The sequence below is a fragment of the Alosa pseudoharengus genome, unplaced genomic scaffold (assembly GCF_046254945.1).
Source record: "Alosa pseudoharengus isolate Yale_2024_CS ecotype anadromous, Long Island Sound unplaced genomic scaffold, YU_APseudo_1.1 YU_APseudo_1.1_scf_1, whole genome shotgun sequence".
In the NCBI taxonomy this organism is placed as follows: domain Eukaryota; kingdom Metazoa; phylum Chordata; class Actinopteri; order Clupeiformes; family Clupeidae; genus Alosa; species Alosa pseudoharengus.
In genome coordinates, this window is record NW_027468564.1 from 30,849,532 (window position 1) to 30,871,644 (window position 22,113).

The following is a 22,113-nucleotide window of genomic DNA, read 5'->3' on the forward strand; positions in this document are numbered from 1 at the left end:
TGGCCAGAACAGGCATTTATTGGAACAGGCATCAGTGTAAAACACAGACAGACTTCGGATCAATACATAAGGCAACACAGGGGTATTTTCAGCCGCGCATGTAACACACAATAAGGGTTTACCATACACATCAACATGGGGATAAACACATGAGGTACAACCAAAGAGACTAACACGCTAACAACTACACAACATGGTAAACGCAAATACAACTATTATAACCGACATTACACATTATAGCATTCACTCGCACTGCACTCTGGGAGACACTCATTCAACATCAGACATGTACATCCACCGACGCTACAGTACGTAAGCAATTGAGGAAAAAAAGCAAAGGCAAATGGTACAAAGACTAAGACAGATAAAGAAAAAAGTATTTTATTCCCCAGTTTGCATACAATACAATGACGATTAATTTATGTTTTAATGTAACATGTCAAATAATGTATTCAAGACAGTGGTGTTTGCACAGCAGTTAGTGACTTCTGTTGCTCCTGTGATGTATGGCACTGGGACACTGCTGAATAAGTCCAAATTCTAAACCCTATGGCTATACAAATGCAGATCATTTACTATCAGTTACTGTATATTACACCATAAAAATGCAGTCCATTTACTATTTACATATAGGTAAGTTACATTACACATACACTTAGGCGCTGGTGGTAGCATAGTGGCTATGACCCTGGGGCAGCATGCAGCAGCCTGAAAAGTTCCAGGCTTTCAATGTTATAATTATGGTTGATATAAGTTGCTTTGACTTATTTAAATTAATAATACAAATAGGAGTCTGCTGCAACAGGATTAGGGGCTCATGCGATCTGGCACAGGGACACTGAGTTATAACATTGAAACCCAGGATAGAGGGGCTCAGTGAATGTGGAGTGGAATGTGTGCAGGTGAGTGAGTGTGTCAGAGGAGACGCTGTAGAAGGACAGAGTGCCTGCTGGCCAGTCCAGGTACACTGCTTTTCTGCTGGCACATGGGGAGGGGGCAGGTATCTCAGTCCAGTTATTATTGTGACCGGCAGTGTATCTGTTACCACAACAATTCAGACTCCAGGACTTGTTGTTACAGTCAAACCTGCTGTAAATACCCCCTTTTCTCTGGATGCTTTTATATGCCACTGCTATGTTCGCCCCGTCACCACTACACTCAATCTCCCAGTAACAGCGCCCAGACAGACCCTCCCTACACAGCACCTGTTCCCAGTAGTCAAATCTCTCTGTGTGGTCAGGATACGGTTGCTCCTCGCTTAGACGCGTCACTGTCCTGTTCCCCTGAGAGAGAGAGAGATGTCTATGTGCTGTCTTTGGATCCAGAGTGAGCTCACAGGCATCTGTAGACACGAGGAGAGGAGAGAACATCGTAATCAAAATATCAGAGTAGTGAATGACAGTTTTGACTGCATACACACACACTCTCTCTCTCTCTTTCTTTCTCTCTCTGTCACACACACAGCGAAATAGCTTTTGGTACCATTACACTACATTTGGTCTAGGGTCCACAGTTATTTTGTAAAGGTCACGATCAACAGAATGCTGGGATTAAATTGACACAAAGTTTACAGCTAAGGTCTTTGGCCATAGCAAACTTCTATTTTGAGCTAGTGACAGTTTGTCCTGTAAGTTAAGAAAAGACTCAATACATGATGAAGAGGAATACAGTAGCTCTACAAACAAGTCCGTTCGACTAGCATAATGTGGGATAAGTGAGATAGTGAATTTAATAGCATTTGGTTAACATAAATCAATGGACCTGGCGGTGAAAAAGCCCCTTGAATATATATTCATTTCCATTGTTTTGTTCATCCATCACCCAGACCAGTCCCAATGCCCCAGTGCAGTGACAAGGATACTGTGCTGCTGTCCTTAAATGAGATTAACCCATGGTCCTGACTCACTGAGGTCATAGAAAGTCCCATGAAGCACCCACTAATCCTGGCGCAGTGAGCTGCCTGCAACAACAGTGTCACTCGGGAGCAGTGAGGGGTTAGGTGCCTTGCTCAAGGACACTTCAGCCGTGCCTACTGGTCGGGGTTTGAACCGGCAACCCTCCGGTAACAAGTCTGAAGCACTAACCAGTAGGCCACTGCTGCCCCCTAATTGATATATTAAACTGGAGAGAATGATAAGGTTCTGGCTCCATTCATTTCAATGGTTGACCCTGGGCTTGCTAATTCAGTGAAAAATATCCTTAATTGACTGCCTCAAATAGTTACTGTGCCTATAAAAATGTAATCATAAATCATTTTGCTTTATATATTTTTTATTAATTAACGTTACTTTGTAGAAATTTGCTTTAACCTTGACATTAAAGAGGGGATTTTTGTAAATTATAGCAAAAAAAGGCCAAATTTAATTGACAAAGGTTTATTATTAAAGGGACACGTCACCATTTTATGAAATTGGGTTATTCACCATCTCCCCTAGAGGTAGATGAGTAAACAAAAGCCTTTTTGTCTTTGTGCGTGCATTATCTTAGTCCGGCAGCTCCCCCACTATTTACTCTTAGATTAAGAGGTGGCTATTTCATAGGCAGGTTTTGAATTGGGACTATATTGGAGAGAAGCACTGCTACTTGGGCGGGCCCAGAGATTGTTTGTGCTGTTGCAAGTGAGACAAGGTACTGATGTGTTGCCTCATATCTCTGCACCAAAGTAGCAGTGCTTTGCCTGTGCTTCGTCCCAATTTTATGCATAGTAGAATGTTGGGAGGGACATGTTCCCCTCAAAGTATATTATGAGATACTTGCCTTAGTGTAGTGTGTGTGTGTGTGTGTGTGTGTTTGTGTGTGTGCACACATGTACTGTATGCATTATCTACATTCTCTTAAAATAACTCACATTTCTTCAGCCCTGGTTTACTTCTGTGCTCTCCACCATGTTCACGCCTTAAAAGGAATAAAATAAGAAAATGCAGGCTGTTCAGGCTAAAAATTATGAGTTCATTGTGGGTAATATCATAGTTATACTATACAGTATAATTATAAGTATATAATACTATAGTTTATATAGTTTATGAACTATGAGTTTATAGAGAGGATCACAGACAAGATCCCCAACCCTGTATCAAATTTATTAAGGTCATGGAAATGTCATTAGAGGTTCATGAGAAATCAGGGTAAATGAAAATGAGTGCAGACCATGGGCCCCACCTTTGTAAGCTGCACTGTTCTGATTTGTGAAATATAGCTGTGTCCATGGAAGTATACTTCCTGTGTATGTGCACACATGGACAGTAGACACATTTCCAAACATGTGAGTTGAATAAACAACAACTGTAGACAATAGCTGAAAATTACAACCCCGAATCAGAAAAGGACTATTTGACTATTTCATGGAAAAAGAAATGTTGAATTGAATGTTGAATGATTAAAAAAATTAGTGCAGATTAATAATCGATTAATCTGCACTAATTTTTTATGACCTTTGATCCCGAGCCGTTCTAGTCAGTAAAAATAAGACTGTAAAATGAAGAAGAGAGAAGAAAACGTGCTGCCTGGATCATTAATTGGAACATTTACTTTTAAAAAACGGCCTGATGGTGTTGATAAAAATAAAGTGTTGAAGAAGTCCTCTGCGTTATTGTGTCCCCTAGGTTATATCTGTGGCCTGAAATGCCTTGTATGTGAAAAAAAACTTCTTCCCGAAGCACTTTTGAATTTATTTCCTCAGCATATTAGGTCATATCATAGATTATTATGGCAATTATCAGTGAAAATAATAATAAAAGAGTTTTTGAACTTTAATGTCACTAATGCTGATTATTCAATGATTCATTTGAATTTAAATATTTAAAATACTTTCACAGCAAAAATTATATATGCGATTAATTTAGATTAATTAATCACAGAGTATGTAATTAATTCGATTAATTTTTTTAATCGATTGACAGCCCTAATTTAAACAGTACATCTCCATATCGAGTTCAGGTGCTAAAATGGCCTGTCTGTAGTCCAGACCAGTCAAATTGGGTGTGTCGGGAATGAAAAACATGATTAAGAAAACTCCAGACGGTTCAGACTCTGGTCCCAACTTTTTTGGAAACATGTTGCTAGCATCAAATTCAAAATAAACATAATTATATTAACCAGGAAATAGTCAAATTGGTCATTTTCAACATTTTATATGTTGTTTATGTCCTTTATTTATATCCAGTTTACATAATGTCTCAGCTTTTTCTGATTTGGAGTTGCACAAATTATTACTAGTTAATTGAGTGATATCCGTTGACACTTCAGTCAGAAACTATAGGAGGGATGAGACAGCAGCACAAGACCTGACTGAAGCAGGCTGTGACTGAGAAAATATTGAAAAGTTATTCACACCCATATAAACAGCCAGTATTCACCTGAAAGTTTCTAGTTTGCAGTTGGGATCATTCAGTCTGCCCACAAGCTCTGTGACTCCTGGGTCTCCTGGGTCTCCAGGGTTGTAGCTCAGATCCAAACATTTCAGGTCGGAAGGGTTTGATTTGAGGGCAGAGGCCAAGAAAGAACAGCCCTCGTGTGTAATCAGACAAGCAGACAGCCTGAAACAAAATATTATCATACATTAGACAACAGACTGCATTTATAAAAGGTATTATATTGTTTTAGGTAACTGACCTCAGTGTCTCCAGCTTACATTGTGGATCTATTAGTCCCACACAGAGCAGCTCCACTCCTTCATCCTGCAGGTCATTGTCACTCATGTCCAGTTCTCTGAGATGGGAAGGTGTCCTTTGCAGCACTGATACCATAATTGCACAGCTTTCTTTAGAGAGGTTGCACCAATTTAGTCTGTTTCAAAATACAGTCGATGCACATATTTAAGTATTCAGCAGATCCATGCATATACCTTTCCACATTAAAGTTCTGTGCAATCTCCTCTCTACGACTTTCTTTGTTGCTCACTGTCACACATGTTTACAATTTTCATGTTCTTTCTGTAAAATGATTCAGTCCTTAATTGCACCTCAGTGAGTATACAAAATAGGAAGAAGTCTGATATTGCTTGAATATTCTTGTACTCTGCATTGGTGCAAAGTTGAATTTAATCAAAAAACACAACCACACACTGTAGACACACAAAAAATTAAATGATAAATTGATATTGCATCTCATTTGCCACCTGCCGAGACTTTTTTTCATGTCAAAGCTGACCTTAGTGTTTCCAGCTTGCATTGTGGATCTCTTAATCCCTCAGAGAGCAGATCCACTCCTTTGTCTTGCAGGTCATTTTTACTCATGTCCAGTTCTCTCAGATGGGAATGGGTCCTCTGCAGCACTGATGCCATTGCTTTACAGCTTGCTTCAGAGAGGTGACACTGGTATAGCCTGGGAAATCAGTTGGCTTACAAATGTGATGCTTTTGAACACTTACATTTACAGTATATACTTATAAACTGCCCAAAACATTTACAGTATATACTTATAAACTGTCCATTACATGTCCATGTTCTCTCTTTTGACCCTGAATGCTCATGTTGTGTTTGTTTTTTTATGTAAAGTAAACAAGAAATCATGCTGACGTAATGGTTAACTCGAAAGGATATCTTGACTATTTGTATAATATAATATGCTTGACATAATATTAAAATATAAATGTGAAATATGTTCTGTTTATAAATTATAATACAATGTAAAAGCACACAAACACCACGCTCTCACTCTTCTTTTTGGGATTTACAAAAAGTCAAAAGAGGTGGCACTCCAAAAGCTTTTGTTTCCTTCCTAATATTACTTTAGTGACAGGGGGTACAAACCCCTATACCCCTGTTGCCACTAAAAGTAATATTAAAAAGGAAACAAACATTTTTACAGTGCAACCTCTTTTGACTGAAATATAAATGATAATATAAATCAATATAGCAGAAGAGGAATTGCTTTTGAATTTCACCTATTAAGTCTTTCTGATATATAACTGACCTCAGTGTCCCCAGCTTGCATTGTGGATCTCTTAGTCCCACACAGAGCAGCTCCACTCCTTCATCCTGAAGCTCATTGCCACTCATGTCCAGCTCTCTCAGATGGTAAGGTCTCCCTTGCAAAACTGATGCAATCCTTTCACAGCTGGACACAGAGAGGTGGCACTGACTCAGCCTGTTTAAAACAAACAGTTGTAGAAATGCACAAATATATTATACTGTGTATTTGGAGTCTTGCACCATTACTTGAAGCCTGGATACAGTATACTCTTTGTTCAGGGAATACATATCAAGTGAGGTGTCAACAACTCAATTCAATCAAAACCGTAGGGACACCATGAATTACATATTTTCATTTCACCAATGAAAATTATAAAATGTAGAGAGCTTGTGGCAATGCTTCAAACCCAGACAGAAAATGACAAACACAAAGCACTCTGATTTGAAATAAAGACCCTGGATTAATAGAACAAATGAAATAAAAGGCTAAAACTCATCAACCTCAGTGTCTCCAGTTTGCATTGTGGATCTCTTAGTCCCACACAGAGCAGCTCCACTCCTTCATCCTGCAGGTCATTGTCACTCATGTCCAGCTTTCTCAGATGGGAAGGTGTCCCTTGCAGCACTGATGCCATCATTTTACAGCTTGCTTTTGAGAGGTGACACTGATTTAGCCTGTAACAAGATTAAAGATTTTGTATCCCTATACTGTATACTTTTACTGTAATATTACATAATGGATTATATGCTTTCATATTCATACACACTGAGTTTAAAAGTAAATATCTCCTCTATTCAATAGCTTAAATTGTCAGAAACCACTCCTGAAATGCTAACCTTGTTTATCAAGATGACCAATATTTCACTCACCAAACTCTTCCAGAGACTTTCACTATAGGAAGCATTCTGCGGAGCCCCTCCTCTGTTCTCAGGTACTTCTTCAGATCGAACTCCTCCATGTCTGTAGCCGACATGAGCAGCAGATAAGCCAGAGCTGAACACTGGGTTGGAGTCAGGTTCCCCTCCTCATCTGCTGAGTTTATGTACCTGGATAACATATTAGACAGGCATATTAGATTGAGTGATGGACAATATATCATGTCCACTAATTGTGTGGTGAGTAAAACTCATTTTGTCCTGTTTGTTTTTCCACCTCCCACCCCAAGGCATCATAGTGAATAGTTAAGTTGTTTATTATTTCTTTCAGCTAAATAGTCTTAATTACCTGTTGATTTCCTCAACCAGTGAGTTGTCCCCTAGCTCATTCAGACAGTGGAAGAGGTTGATGATCCTCTCTGGTGAAATGTCTTCTCGAATCTTCTGTTTGATGAATTGAATTGTTTTGTTGATGCTCACTTCTCTGACAGCTAACTGTGGCAGCACCATATCCAGGGGATGTTGGATTTTAGGCTCCAACATCGGAGCCAGTCCAAGAAGGAAGCGCACAAAAAGATCTAAATGTCCATTCTGGCTCTGTAGGGCATTTTCCACAGCAAACCTGAAAAGGTCAAACCTTGTGTGTGTAAATAGCCAGCTCATCTTCTGTTTCCTTGTCTTGAGGAAGGGATTTTCCCACTGAACACCTTTATGAAGAACATAAAGAGCTGCCAGGAATTCCTGTACACTGAGATGCACAAAGCTGAAAATGCTCTCTCCAGTTATGGCCGATTCTTTTTTGAAGATCTGTGTGCAGACTCCAGATTGCAGAGCTCCAGATTTTTCACTGATTTTACACTTCTTGAGATCCTTCTTGTAAAATATCAAGGTGCCATTCTTCAGATGTTTGAATGCCAGTTTCCCAAGCTTAAGAAGGAACTGTCCCTTCTCCTTTGCACTCATTTTCTTCAGGTATTTCACAGTCATTCTTGTGATTTGAGAAATACTGAACAATGTGTATATTTCAGTCAAGGTTTGCGGTGGAACACCTTTGTTCTGATCTAGAACTTCCTCTAACACACTGGCTAGAATACGACAGAATATGGGTATGTGACACATGATGTGTAGGCTTCTGTTGCTGATGACATGATCAATGACCCTATTGGACTTTTCTGGGTTCTTGATGTTCTTCTGAAAAAACTCAATTTTTTGGGGGTCATTGAATCCTCGTACCTCTGTCACTAAGTTAAAGAACTCACGTGGGATTAGACTGGATGCTGCTGGTCTGGTTGTAACCCAGATGAGTGCAGTTGGCATAAGCATACCACTAATAAGGCTTGCTACGAGAATTTCCACAGAAGACTTCTCATGAAGCTCACCGATGCATTTTTCGAAGTCTAGCTGGAGTCTGCTTTCGTCCAAACCGTCAAGGACAAAAAGAATTTTGCATTCACTCAGTTCAGTGAGATTCCTCAAACCTTTGAGTTCAGTGTAGAATGCAAGAAGGAGTTCAATAAGGTTGTACTGTTTTTTTGTCTTCAAGTTCAGCTCTCGAAATAGAAGAACAAAAACAAAGTCTATGTCTTGATTTGTTTCTCCATCAGCCCAGTCCATGACAAACTTCTGCACTGCAACCGTTTTCCCCACACCAGCGATTCCCAAAGTCAAAACTTTTGTGGCAGGCCTATCTGTGAACATTTGTCCCAACAAAACTTGTTCATCTTCAGAGCTAGATCCTCTTCCAATTTGACTCATGTTAAGTGTTGACACTTCATGTGTACTGTAGACCCCTCCTGTTCGGCCCTCTACAATGTAAAGCTCAGTGTAGATATCTTGTACTCTGTAATCTCCAGTCTCTTGATGTACCATTGAAAATGTGTCTCTTAGGTGCCTCTGAAGCTTCACCTGTAGTGATTTCTTCCATTGAACTTTCTGTGATCTATGGTAATCTTAAAATACAATCAAGATGGAATATTTTGAAACCGTACAATTACTGGGAGAAATATTGAGCAAAGTATCTGATGTAAAAGTGATTGTACAACATCAGTAGTGTACTTAGGTTTCCCTTAGATGGGTTATATTTATTTTAGTCTTCATCAAGATACAACCACAAAATACAGCTCTGGAAAAAATAAGAGACCACTGCACATTTTTCTGATGTCATACTATGGTTGCTGAGTGACATTCGAATAAGTCATATACAAATTTGCCGTGGTCTCTAAATCAGAAAAATGTGCAGTGTTTTTTCCAGAGCTTGTATATGAAATATTGTCTGAAAAAGTGACATTACCCCATCCATGCTGTAGCACGGGCGCTCCATCGAAGCTGCAAGAGAGAGGGCTAACCAGACCTGGAGAATACTGCTGGTCTCCCACTTAGAGAAAGAGAGAGAGGAATAAAATGAGGAATAAAATGTAAAAAGAAAGATGGAGAGTGAGGGAAAGAAATGTATTGTAATGTTATGTAATTTACTTACATTTCCCCAGATCCCTCTCCAAGTCCATGGCTAACTGGTTGTGCTCCATTTTCTGCAAGATGGTCAACATGACATTCCCAGCTCCCATGCTGTACTTCTGCACCATCAAGTCCACAGCATCATCTGTGTCGGCCTTCTCCAGCTTTCTCCATGGGATAAGGGCCTGGTCCCGTAAGCAGTGCTTAAACCTCTTAAAGTCAGCCCTTGAGAAGTTGTCCAGAATCTTCCTCAGCAACTCCTTCAGGGCTGCATCCATTGTGGTGTCCAGATGTTTAGTCTGCTACAAACTGGATGCTTGGGGTTGTGTAGGGCTCTAGTCTATATCCTCTGTGATTTTTTTCCTCCATTTATTTTATATTCTCAGCACTATGAAGAAGAACTTGTTCATTTCTGTGTCTTGCCTGTGTGCCATTAAAGGATGGCGGAATCAATAAATGAATGAATTAAATATCTTTCCTCGCTGTACCTCACTGTAACCAACTAATTTATTTCAAAAAGTAACAACAATATCTCTACTAGGCAAATATATGTTCTTTAAAAAATACACAAATAATGTGGTAATTCTTCTACCCGTATGTCTGTGGTGTACATATATTAGCAACATGAGTCAAGTAACAGGAGCCTCAGGAGAGTTCATTTGTGGACATGGGAGAACCCTTATAGAATGACAACCATTAGTGCAACCTGGTTTCTTCCACACACACCGTTGGGAATTGTGGACAAATTGTTCAATCTTTGTTGCATCAGACCAGAGGATTTTACTTCTAATCCCTAATCCCTTCTAGTCCCTGCCTCAGTCATTGCAAGTGCCTCATGATTAATCACCCACTATGTGGATACTGTTTTTAGACTTGATTTAGATTTAGTGTTATTTAGTATAATTTGTATTTTAGTATATTCTTTATCTTCTACTGTCCTTATTGCTTAGTTGTGTTTTTTATATTATATACTTTTAATTACTTTTTTCTGCTGTTAGTGAATGTTGTGTGTGATGTCTGTATGCTACTAAGACCTTGAATTTCCCCTTGGGGATCATTAAAGTATCTATCTATCTATCTGGTCTGCGAGTCGTTCAGGTGCTTTTTGGCAGACTACCGGCAAAAATGGCTTCCGTCTGGCCGTAAAGGTGCTGCACTGATTGGTTGTCCTTCTGTAAGCTTTTCTCACTCATAGTGAACATTGGGTCTTTGGTTACCTATCTGACCAAGATCATTTGTCTCTTAATACACAGTTGGCTGGGATACCAGATCAAAGAAGACTGTTGGTTGTTTCAAATCTTTTCTAATTGAGAATGATGGAGGCTACTGTGATATTGGGCACTTTCAATGCTGCAGAAATGTTCTTGTATCCTTCCTCAGATCTGTGTAATGACACAATCCTGTTGCAGGTCTACGGACAATTCTCTCAAACTTGTGGCTTGATTTTCACTCTGACATACATCATCAACTATGAGACCTTATATAGACAGATGCATGCCTCTTCATGTCCAGTGAATGAAAGTCAGTGATTTTACGCAATTTCAAGTCCATAATATTTTTGTCACATTCAGCAATCATCTCCTCATGACTGCTATCTGCCCATTCTTTGAGTACACTGTAAAAACTGGTCTCTGTAGGCAGCCCAGACTCCAAAAGTGGAAATAAAGTAGGGGGCAGCCTGCCCACCAAAACAAAAAAGAAACCATGCGTGGAATACTGAAGGTGTGTTTTGTTTGGTCCTTGGTTAAATTATAACCTACCTGCCCTTTTTGGCACAAAATCATCTGCCAATAAATTTAAATATACACATATACACAAACAAACACAACTTCCTTTAGGACAGGTGCACAGGTGGACTCCAATCAAGTTCTAGAAGCATCTCAAGAACCATTAATAGAAGTAGGATGCACCAGAGCTCAATTGTGTCATAACAAAGGGTCTGAATACTTATTTTGTGGAGTATTGGAGCATTGTGTGTAGATTGATGAGAAACAAATTAATTGAATCCATTATAAGATTGAGTCTGAGTCTGAAGAATAACACATGTATAAACATAACACAATCAAAAACTGGAAAGGGTCTGAACATATTTTGTATTTCCTTTTAAGAATGTGACCTGGGAAGCATGCAGTACCCATGTTTGTTAAGCCCATTTCGAGCCCATGTATTTTCATTTGGGTTGCCCATGTGGGTCCCAGCATCAACCCATTAAAAAGCCCACTCTGAGCCCATGCCCAGTTGAAACCCATCCAACCCAAGTAAAACTCATGTGGGTCAAAGATGGGTATGTTACCTGGGATTGGTTTGACTGATTCAGTCAAAGTCATCCTCTTGTTAAAGTCACAAATTTAGTGCACATCACAAATATTGGAGCTTGTGGTATAAGTTATATAAGTTTATCATTGAATGCAATATTTCAGTTTAACCTATATGGTGCAAGATATAGCCATCCTTTGACCTAGGCATATTGAGATACAACATGGATTATTTGAAACCTCCCTATGTGGGAATCATCAGTGAGCAGTATGTTGTAAGGTATCTGTGTCAGGATCCTCACCTTGACTTTAGTTTTTGTCTCCCCATACCTCTCAATGTGATGACAGTTCTTTGTTTTGTTTGTTTTGTTGATCTAGCCATGTGCTGTCATGTGCCCAGTGCCACACCCATAACCTTATTTGGGCAACTTACTGTCTTTGTTCTTTTCCCTCCATTTTGTCTGTTCACCTGTCCCTTATTGTGTCAATGAGTTTGGGTATTTAAACCCTGCCTTTTTAGTTTAGTTTGTCGGATCGTCACAGTTTATGCTGTTTGTTGCCTGACTTCATTTGTGAGTAAGAAAGACTAACTTTTTTCCAGTTCTTGACCCTGCCTGTTTTTGACCAAGCCTTCTGCCTGTCATTTTGGATTGTTTGCCTGAACCTGTCTGCATGCCTGCCTGTGAACTCTGACCAAGTCCTCTGCCTGCTCTGTCTGGATTGTTTGCCCGAACCTGACTGCCTGTATGCCTGTGAACTCTGCCTGTCTCTGACCAAGTCCTCTGCCTGCCCTGTCTGGATTGTTTGCCTGTGCCTGACTGCCTGTCTGCCTATGAACTTTGCCTGTCCCTGGACTGTGTTTTTGCCTGCCGTCTGAATTATTGCTAAATAAATTTGTTCTCTGTGAGTTTGACTGGATCTGCTCTTGATTCCCAATCTGTGTTCTGACAGTACGATCTGACCAAGATGGAATCAGCAGATCTTGAGCAGTTGAAAGCTGTGATTGAGAGGAAAGGAGTGCTCCTCAATTTGATGTTTTGCAAAGGTCCCTAGAAGCCATGACGACCAACATAACTGACATGTCTGCCCAGCTGCAGCAGATCCAACTGTCTTTGGTGCCTCCACCTCTGTCTCAACTGCAGCCACAGCCCAGTCCACCCGGCCCATCTGTAAACCCTGTTCGAGAGCCTCGGCTTCCGGCTCCTGAGCTTTATGCTGGGGAGCCGGGAACCTGCAGATCATTCCCCTCTCAGTGTTCCCTGGTGTTCCAGCTGCAGCCCGCCACCTTCCCCTCTGATCGGTCTCAGATTGCATATGTAACTAGATGTACCGCAGAGCGGCACAAAAGATGACCGCCGCCCAGTCCAGCACATTTTTTCCACAAAAATAAATCACGCTGAAAGGCCTATATGATTCTAACTGTCTCACTAAATTACATTATCCACACTCAATTCTCACTGTTATATGCTAGACAACAAGTACCAAAACATGATTAGTTCATAGATTTCACATGTAAAATTCATTTTATACAACCCCACCTCCATCTTGCCTGTTCATAATTCTGAGAAATTCTTGAAATGTGGGCATGTACATGCTTATGTTTGTGTGTGTGTGTGTGTGTGTGTGCGCTGTGCATGCTTGTGTGTGTGCCTGCGTATGTGCCTGTGCATGCAAGCGTACATATGTCTACTGTGTGAGTATGTGTTATACGTATGATTACTGTGTATGTGTGTGTGTGTGTGTGCGTGCTTGTGTGTGTGCCTGCATATGTGCCTGTGCATGCAAGCATACATATGTCTACTGTGTGAGTATGTGTTATACGTATGATTACTGTGAATGTATGTGTGTGTGTGTGTGTATCTGTTTGTGCACATGTGTGCACATGAAATGGGTTAACATGACCCCTGGAGGCAAACATACGGAAAAAAATGGTCATCCTAGTCCCTACAGTTCTCAAGATATTCACAGAGAACTGGGTCTGCCCTACCCTCCTTTCGGGGGGGTCCAGTCCAGCGGGGGGGCTACAGATCAAAACGAAAAACGACGGTTCCATGCTATCCATGTGGGGTTACATGCCCACCAAGTTTTGTGTACCCCGGTCTTTCAGTGTCCTGGGAATCCTTGTTGGTGTACGTCACTAAATGTACACATACATTATTTTATTGCAAGGCCCCCCATGAACGAAAGTACACAAAACTTGGCATGCATTCGGAGGGTGTCATAATGATCCTACACTTTTAATTTCGTGCAGTTTTGACCTTGTCAGCCAGAGATATTGTGATGAAAACACCTAATTTTTTGCTTTTTAATTTTTAACTAGGTGGCGCTATACATGAAATAAGTGGTAATGGGATGGGTTGACATGCCCCCTTAAGACCAACATACATAAAAAAGGTGGACCTCCTAGGCCCTACGGTTCTCGAGATATTCACAGAAAACTGTCTTCGGCCACCTACAGGCCAGTTGGTGTATAGTAACATAAATTAATTTATTGTGTGGCCCCCCATGAACGGAATTCCACAAAACTTGGCGTGCATACAGAGGGTGTCATAATGATCCTACAGTTCCAATTTCGTGCAGTTTTGATTATGTTAGGTCACAGATACCTGCGATTACAACACCTCATTTTTACTTTTTTGTGTTTAACTAGGTGGCGCTATACATGAAATGAGTGGTTATGGAATGGGTTGACATGGCCCCTTGAGATCAACATACAAAAAAAAATGGTCCTCCTAAACCCTACGGTTCTCGAGATATTCACAGAAAACTGTGTCTGCCCTACCTTCCTTTGGGGGGTCCAGTCCAGCGGGGGGGCTACAGATCAAAACGGAAAACGATGGTTCCATGCTATCCATGTGGGGTTACATGCCCACCAAGTTCCGTGTACCCCGGTCTTTCAGTGTCCCGGGAATCCTTGACGGATATTTGGGCATGCGAAAAAGAATAAAAAATCTGACTAAACCTATATGACCGCCGCTTCGCTGCGCGGCGGTCATAATAACTATAGGTTAAAATATATGTTAAAAAGCTCATTAAAATATAAGTTCTGTGGATATTGTTGTTTTATTTTAAGATTTGGCTACTGTATTAGCCTAATTTAATTGTTGCTGCGCGGCGGTCATAATAACTCTCCTGACTGGATGTGCAAGAGAATGGGCAACGGCTGTGTGAGACGCAGACTCTCCAGTCTGTCTCAACTACCGGGCCTTCACAGACGAGATGAAGAAGGTCTTTGATCGTGCTGTGCATGGGAGAGAAAATGCCCGGATGATGCAGGTCCACCAGGGAAGGAGATACGCTTTTGACTACGTCATAGATTTCCGACTATCTGGGCAAGCCTTACTCCGGTTAGTGCAAACTCACCCCCACTCAGTGGAATTATGACATTGGAGACAGAGAACTGTTGGCAGCAGAGCCGGACAGTAACGGAGTACATTTACTTGAGTACAGTACTTGAGTACAATTTTGAGGGATCTGTACTTTACTCGAATATCATTTTTGGGGAGTACTCATGACTTTACTCAAGTACATTTGAGAGGCAAATATTGTACTCTTTACTCCACTACATTTCTATCCATAACTGTGAGTACCCGTTACTTCTTCTAAAAAAAAGGAAAAAAGAAAAATCTCGGGAAACCCTCAATTTGTTGTTTCCCTCTCAAACGTGATTGGATTGTGCAGGCGCTACTGATTGGGACAGCCTATCAGCAATCACCTTCAGCTTTCCGCCAAAGACAACTCCATGGTCAGATTTATATAAGAGACGAAACCATGGACGAAACAATGGATGAAGACGCAGCAGGTCCATCCCGGGAATGTGCCAACCTGTGGCCCCACCTCGCCAGACTATTTCAATTTTCTGAACAAGTTAATGATAGTTTTCGCTTCAAGTGTTTTAATTACAAAATAGTATTTTGTATTTGAAATACGTATTTTATATACATGTATTAGAAATACTGCCCTTCCCTGGCAACATGGTAAAAAGATAAAAATGACTTGATTTTACTTTCAATTCCTTTTACATTCTCCAAAATATTAACATTAACATTTTTCATAACTCTATGACATTTCTGTACATAAATGTAAGCACTGTGGCAGTAGTAATGCAATATTTAAAAAATGTAGGCTACTCTTGTACTCTTGATACTCAAGTACTTTTAAAAACAAGTACTTCAGTACTTTTACTTAAGTAGACATCTGACTGTTGTACTTTTACTTGTACTTGAGTAAAATTTGGCAAAGGGTATCTGTACTTTTACTCAAGTAATGAAGCTGTGTACTCTGTCCGCCTCTGGTTGGCAGTCAAACTTCATTCCCTACCTCTCAATGTGATGACAGTTCTGTTTTGTTTTGTTGATCTAGCCTTGTGCTGTCATGTACCCAGTGCCACGCCGATAAGCTTATTTGGGCAACTTCCTGTCTTTGTTCTTTTCCCTCCTTTTTGTCTGTTCACCTGTCCCTTATTGTGTCAATCAGTTTGGGTATTTAAACCCTGCCTTTTTAGTTTAGTTTGTCGGAAATGCCATGCCCTTTATGCTCAACAAATGATGACGCCAGTTTCAAGGTCACATAGAAAACCCAAAGCACAAAGAGAGGTGGTGCTTGTTCCATTACTGGAATTTAATGTCAACTAAAGTACAAAAGAAATGTTGATCCAAAGTCATAATTCAGATTCCAGCATCATATCTAAAGCCCTGTGCAATCTTTGCTGTCCCAATGCTCTGTGAAGGATATCTTTGTGTTGAGGGTAGATGTAGGAGTGTGGTCTCGCTTGGCAATATAGATATGATAAATAAAATGAACAAAAGAAAGAAAAAGGAAACAAAAATACTTTCAATAACTGAAACAAAAATGACATGGTAGTCAAATCAAATATAAGTTTAGCCAGCAATAACAATAAATGACCTTAAACAAGTCAAACCTTTGTTGAGAGCATAAGGACTCACGTCCTGCCACCTACTGCTCTCCCCATTGACTCCAAGAAAATCACCACTGGAATTGGTGCATACCAATTCACATTTAATAACAGGGGTGTTCCAGGTGAACTAACACCAAAAGCTAATACAGCCATTTTTCACTCCTCTATTACACTAGATATACTGTATATAAAAATAATATACTTCACTAGATTGCTCACTTTGACAGCCAAAACTTATTAAACAGTAAAAAATATTAAATCACAAAACTTCGGGTGACTTCCTGTTGACCCAGAAGTTTCACCGTCAATTTAAACACGGTAATCGCGGTACACATTCTTATACAAAACAGGATGAGACACCGGTAAGACTAACACAACGCTATGATAACACATCTATCCATTAAGCTAAATAAACTGAACAGTTAAGACAAAGACATTTGTGTTGTGTGGTCATTTGAACCGAACATGTTAAAGGAGAATTCCGGTGTGATATTGACCTAAAGTGTGTTGAAACATGATACCGAGTGTGAACGTATGTCTCATAGCTCATCTCGGCTTGTCCCCTGCAATCAGAAATATGGCGATAGTTAGCCGATGCTACCAACAGTTTTTCGATGGGGGTGCCTTGGGCATCGGCCTAACCATGCAAATAAATCACTGTTTTACACCATTTACGAGGCTCAAAGTAGCTCCATACTTCATTGGTAGACTTCCGAGGGCCTTGACATTTAAAACGAGACATTGAGAACTTTGAAAAAGCACTATTAGTTTATTTACAAGACGATTTATACAGACAGTACCTTCACAAAGTTTACCGTTCGCCGCCATCTTGAATTTAGTCACGATAAGTCGAGCGACGAGTACGAATGAACAGGTATGATAAGGGATCAGATTCCAAAAATAATTCTGTGGAAATGCATAGATTCCAGTTGCTGCTACCGGAAGCAACTGGAATCCATGCATTTCCACAGAAATATTTTCTAGTTATTACTAGCTACAGTGATTATTTTATAGCATCGGCTAACTAGCGCCAGATTTCTTAGTGCAGGGGACAAGCCGAGATGAACTATGAGACATACGTTCACACTCGGTATCATGTTTCAACACTTTAGGTCAAAATCACACCGGAATTATCCTTTAAGTGAATGGTAAATGGTTGTAAACGGTGAGGGATGTAATGTTAGTGGTTGCTAGCGAGTAATAAATCACCGTTATGTTAGATGGTAATGTCGACTAATTAAAACAGCTACGGGATTACGGCAGAGGTGTATGATGAATGACAATGTTAACGAATGATTTTATAACACTATGGAGGTCAACTGAACACACAGACACGTCAGACAAACACACACAAGTAACAATTACTCAGTCTCTGTTTGTATAATAAAGGTAGCGCCTCCCTACCGTGACGGTGGGTATGCACCCCGTCACACTTTGCTTGCGGAAATAAATGTTTGTGTCGTGGGGTGTGTGTCTGTGTTTATAATTTCTGAAATTAAAGCCGAGAGCTCATTACAGTGGTTTGGCTGGATTTCTTTGAAAACACTTGGGCCCAATCCAGAGCAATGTGGTAGAACAGGATTGGGTATAAATCTTTGAAGAGGAAGCTCTTTTCCACAGAAGGTACAATTAAAAACCTGATTATTCCAGATAACCACAATATGAAACCACAATGAGTCACACATCCAGAGAATATAATAGCCAGGGAAAATCAGTGCTTCAGAGTCTGAAATTGAATGTATAAAAAGGAGAATTCTGGTGATTTTTCACATAGATATCTGTTTCTTGAGGTCACACAATGTTGGTGCGAAAAAATAAAAACAATCGGTGCTACCTAGTTCGAGTTGCTGCAGCCAACAGCATGACCAGCCAGGCAGATACAGTGCTACACTCTGGGGTCATCATATTAAAGAGTTTTCCTTTAATGTTCGTATGGCGTATTAAGCTCTGCTGAGGCGAACAATTCTTCACAACTATTACTACTGTTGGTAAAGGTTACATTTTAAGCGTACATAACTCTCACATGTATTTTTACATACATAGGGTTCTATGTAATATAGTATCCAACAACATTTTTAACAACATATAAGAAAAAACAAGGAAATGATAGATGATTTGGCAGATTAGAGAGACCAGTAAGACTAAACAGTGTGTATACCTCAGCAGATGACTAGTAACCTAATAACTAGATAATAACCTAATAACGTATTTGGCAATGTAAGCTAAACGCTGGGGCAGCTCTGAATATTTCTCAGGTCAGGATGAATACAGTTCCACAACAGGTTTGAAACAGAGATCATGTTCACAGTAAAATCTCTGTTTTTTTTAAAATACCTGGCTATGTGTGGACATGGTCAAAGAATTGAGACTGTGAATGAACTATGCACAATAAAAATGGGAGCAGAATGGTTTGTTGGATTGATTCAATCAAATTCATTATCTTGTCTATCACAAATCACAAATTCATTATCTTGTCTAATCACAAATCTGGTCTGTATCACACATATCAGAGGAGAAAAGGTATTTATTTACCAGTTTTTCAGACATGTCCTCTTTTTGAGACCTAAAAATCGTCCAGGATTTTGTTCTTCTAGAGCCTCAGATGTGTTTACAGCAAATTTGCATTGTGTTTCTGTCTGTCGTTCACAAATTAGTTCAAAAAAGCCTTTTGTGGCAGTGTTTTCTCTTCTGTCCTCCAGAAAAGGGGACACAAACTGGTCACTCTACCCTTAAGCTCAGCAAATGATGACACTACTTACCGAGTTTCAAGGTTCCAAGATTGCGTAGAAAACCCAAAGCGATGTGGTACTTTGTTCCTTTTTTGGTGCTCATTTCTTTTACATTTTATTTGTGGTTATACCACCAACAGATTAACTGGCTTTGTCTGGCAATAAAAGTTTGTGCTTGCGTTGCGTTGTGTGTGTATCTGTGTTCATGAAGTCTGAAGTCAATCTGACTTTTGCGTTGGTTTGACTGGATTCCTTTGCTAACATAGGCCAAACCCAGAGCAATGTGGTAGAACAGGACCAGGTACAACATATACATTGATAGATCATTTATATTTGTCTATGAAGAGGAAATTCGTTTCCACATAGGGTGCATACAAAAACTTGATTATTTCAGAAAGTGACAGACATATGAGTTACACAACCAAGAGTAGGACAGCTTCAGGCATCGAGGGGAAAAAGGGGAAGTTGTAAAGGGGTTTGTGTATTTAATGCTCTTATGGCTATAGGGACAAAGCTCTGCTGATGTGAACCATTCTCCACAAATGTTCTTGTTGGTGAAGGTGACATTAAGCATATATAACACTTGTATGTTTGTACATAGTGTTCTAAGTGCTCGAGTCCAACAACATATTTAACATCATATAAGAAAAACAAGGAAATGTTAAATTACATGACAGATTAAAGAGACCAGTGTGACTATACAGTATATCTATCCCTCAGAACATATCCAAAACATAATTTGTTATATTTCTATTTTTCAACTAAATAGAAGATATCTTAAAGAGGATATTTAATGTGTGTGTGTGTGTGTGTCACTCTGGCATCTGAACTTAAGACATACACACATGCTGATAATACAAAACAACACACCCACGACACCAATAGTTTCATTCAATTGTTCTGACTGGAATTCAAGGCCCAACACTGTGCCTTCTGGTAGAACAGGATCAGGTATATTGGCTGCAGTAAAGAACTAATCACACCTACTATATGGCTCTTCACAATACTAGTAGAACGCTCCATTGACTTTCCTTTTTGGGTTTTTCCCAACGGGTTTTGTGCTTCTAATTGACGTCTTTCATATCACTCCGCAAGAAGTCTGTTCGCTTACTGCGATGGAATTTCATTGAAAGTGAAAGTCAGCTAGTAAGACATTGCCACGGAAGAACTGAAACTGTGAGGTTCTGTCTGTGTGGTGTACTATTTATGTTGTCAGCGGAAGCCACGAAACAGTAGCAAAATCATTGTTAACATTGTGTTACCCTGTTCATCCTGTTGGGACTTATTTTCCGATAAATAACGGCGGACAATACATTATCCCTTACGTAATTACCGATACCAACATATAACTAGATGCACCGCAGAGTGGTACAAAATATGACCGCCGCCCAGTCCAGCACATTTTTTCCACAAAAATAAGTCACATTTGTCAAATTGTGTTCATTTCCTACTTTGTTCCTTTTTATTGTGTTTGTAATTGAGTGTGTGCAGAGTGTGTGGTTGTTTTTGTGTATATGTGTGCTTCTGTGTGTGTTTATTGAGTGTGTGTGCCTGCATGTCAGTTAGTTTTTTTTGTGTGTGTTTTTTTGTGAGTGTGTTTGTGTGTGTGTTTGTGAATGTAGGTGTGTTTGTATATGTGGGTGCATGTGTGTGAGGGTGTGTGTGTGTGTGTGTATGTGTGTTTATGTGTTTGTGTGCGTGTCATGTGTGTGCATGTATGTGTGTGTGCATGGGTAGTGTGCTATTCAACCACTTTACCAATAACCTAGCCCATCTGTTACAATAATGCATGCAGAACCTTCAAAATACTGTAGGGGACTAGTGAATCACCATAATTTAACAATGTTAACAAACATCAAATGTAAAGTATATATATATGTATATATGTATGACTACAAACAGGTATAAAAAATAATCTTTTGGTGATTTATTGTACTCTCACAATGAAAACAACAAGGAAAAATCCACCCTTGAAGGGAAGAAAATTTATTCTGAGAAAAAAGAAAATCTCGTAAATAAATATTTTTAATGACAACACGTTGCTCACAATTATTGGCACCCCTAGAAAATCTTATATATAAAACCTAACAGAAGCATTTCCCTATCTAATTTCAACTTCTTTAAGTTAATCAGAGTGTCTGTGAACTTTCAGCGGTAGTTCATTACTTTTCCAGCTCTACATTTAATGGAAATGCTATGTTTACCGAAAATGAATAGCAAATAAACCTACACTGTAAAAAAATTGCCGTAAAATGTACAGTGACTTACTGGCAACAATTGGCCAGTAAGTTACTGTGAATATTTTATGTATTCGCTGTAAAAAAAAAATAATGTAAATTTAGTTGTACTGTATCTAAGTATTGATTATTTCACTGTAGAGGAAATATCAATTGCATTTACAGTTCTGGTTCATTTACTGTACACAGTTAAGCACTGTCTTTTAATGTATTGTATATGGCAATACAGTACTATTAACAGTAAGTAACAGTTAATTACTGTAAATTCAGTTTCTCACTGTACAATTTAAATACTGTATTACTGTGATTTCATTTTAGCCATCATTAACGAAATCACCCATATTCTAAAATATTTCAATTAACTGCTATTTATTTAAGACATTTAGTGAACAGGAACATGACAAAACAGGTACAACAAAAGTAAGAGATAATGTACGACACGCCATTAGACTATCCAAATCCAAGGTAATTTTGTTTTAGAAAATACTTCTAATTGTTGCTTTTTAACTAATTCACAGCAATTCACATTTAGCTGTCAATGATCTTTTGCCAGCTTCAGTTAAATATAACCTATTGCTTTTGCTGTGCCTATGGCTGTGCTTTCTCACAGTTTATAAATGGTCAGTAGTGGGAACTACTGTTACCTTCATGATTTCCTTTTACAAGATTCTTATTAGAAGGAGATACCAATTATCAGCCAGCTGGAATCTGCCGCACTCTCTCTCCCTCTTG

At 39.5% G+C, this 22,113-nt stretch overlaps 2 protein-coding genes across 2 annotated transcripts; both read right to left on the reverse strand.

Moving 5' to 3' along the window:
- Positions 1–40: 40 nt before the first annotated feature.
- On the reverse strand, positions 41–8,731 carry LOC143125135 (NACHT, LRR and PYD domains-containing protein 12-like). The gene is made up of 9 exons (XM_076286570.1): positions 7,138–8,731; positions 6,783–6,959; positions 6,414–6,587; positions 5,914–6,087; positions 5,149–5,322; positions 4,612–4,785; positions 4,356–4,535; positions 2,849–2,895; positions 41–1,342 (listed from the first exon to the last, which is right to left on the reverse strand). The coding sequence occupies exons 1-9, from the start codon at positions 8,655–8,657 to the stop codon at positions 816–818; spliced, it is 3,147 nt and encodes a 1,048-aa protein (XP_076142685.1). The 5' UTR covers positions 8,658–8,731; the 3' UTR covers positions 41–815.
- Positions 8,732–8,884: 153 nt separating this feature from the next.
- Positions 8,885–9,653, reverse strand: LOC143118285 (NACHT, LRR and PYD domains-containing protein 6-like). The gene is made up of 3 exons (XM_076279368.1): positions 9,265–9,653; positions 9,079–9,162; positions 8,885–8,910 (listed from the first exon to the last, which is right to left on the reverse strand). Exons 1-3 carry the CDS (start codon positions 9,518–9,520, stop codon positions 8,885–8,887), a joined length of 366 nt encoding a protein of 121 aa, XP_076135483.1. The 5' UTR covers positions 9,521–9,653.
- Between the last annotated feature and the right edge of the window lie 12,460 nt (positions 9,654–22,113).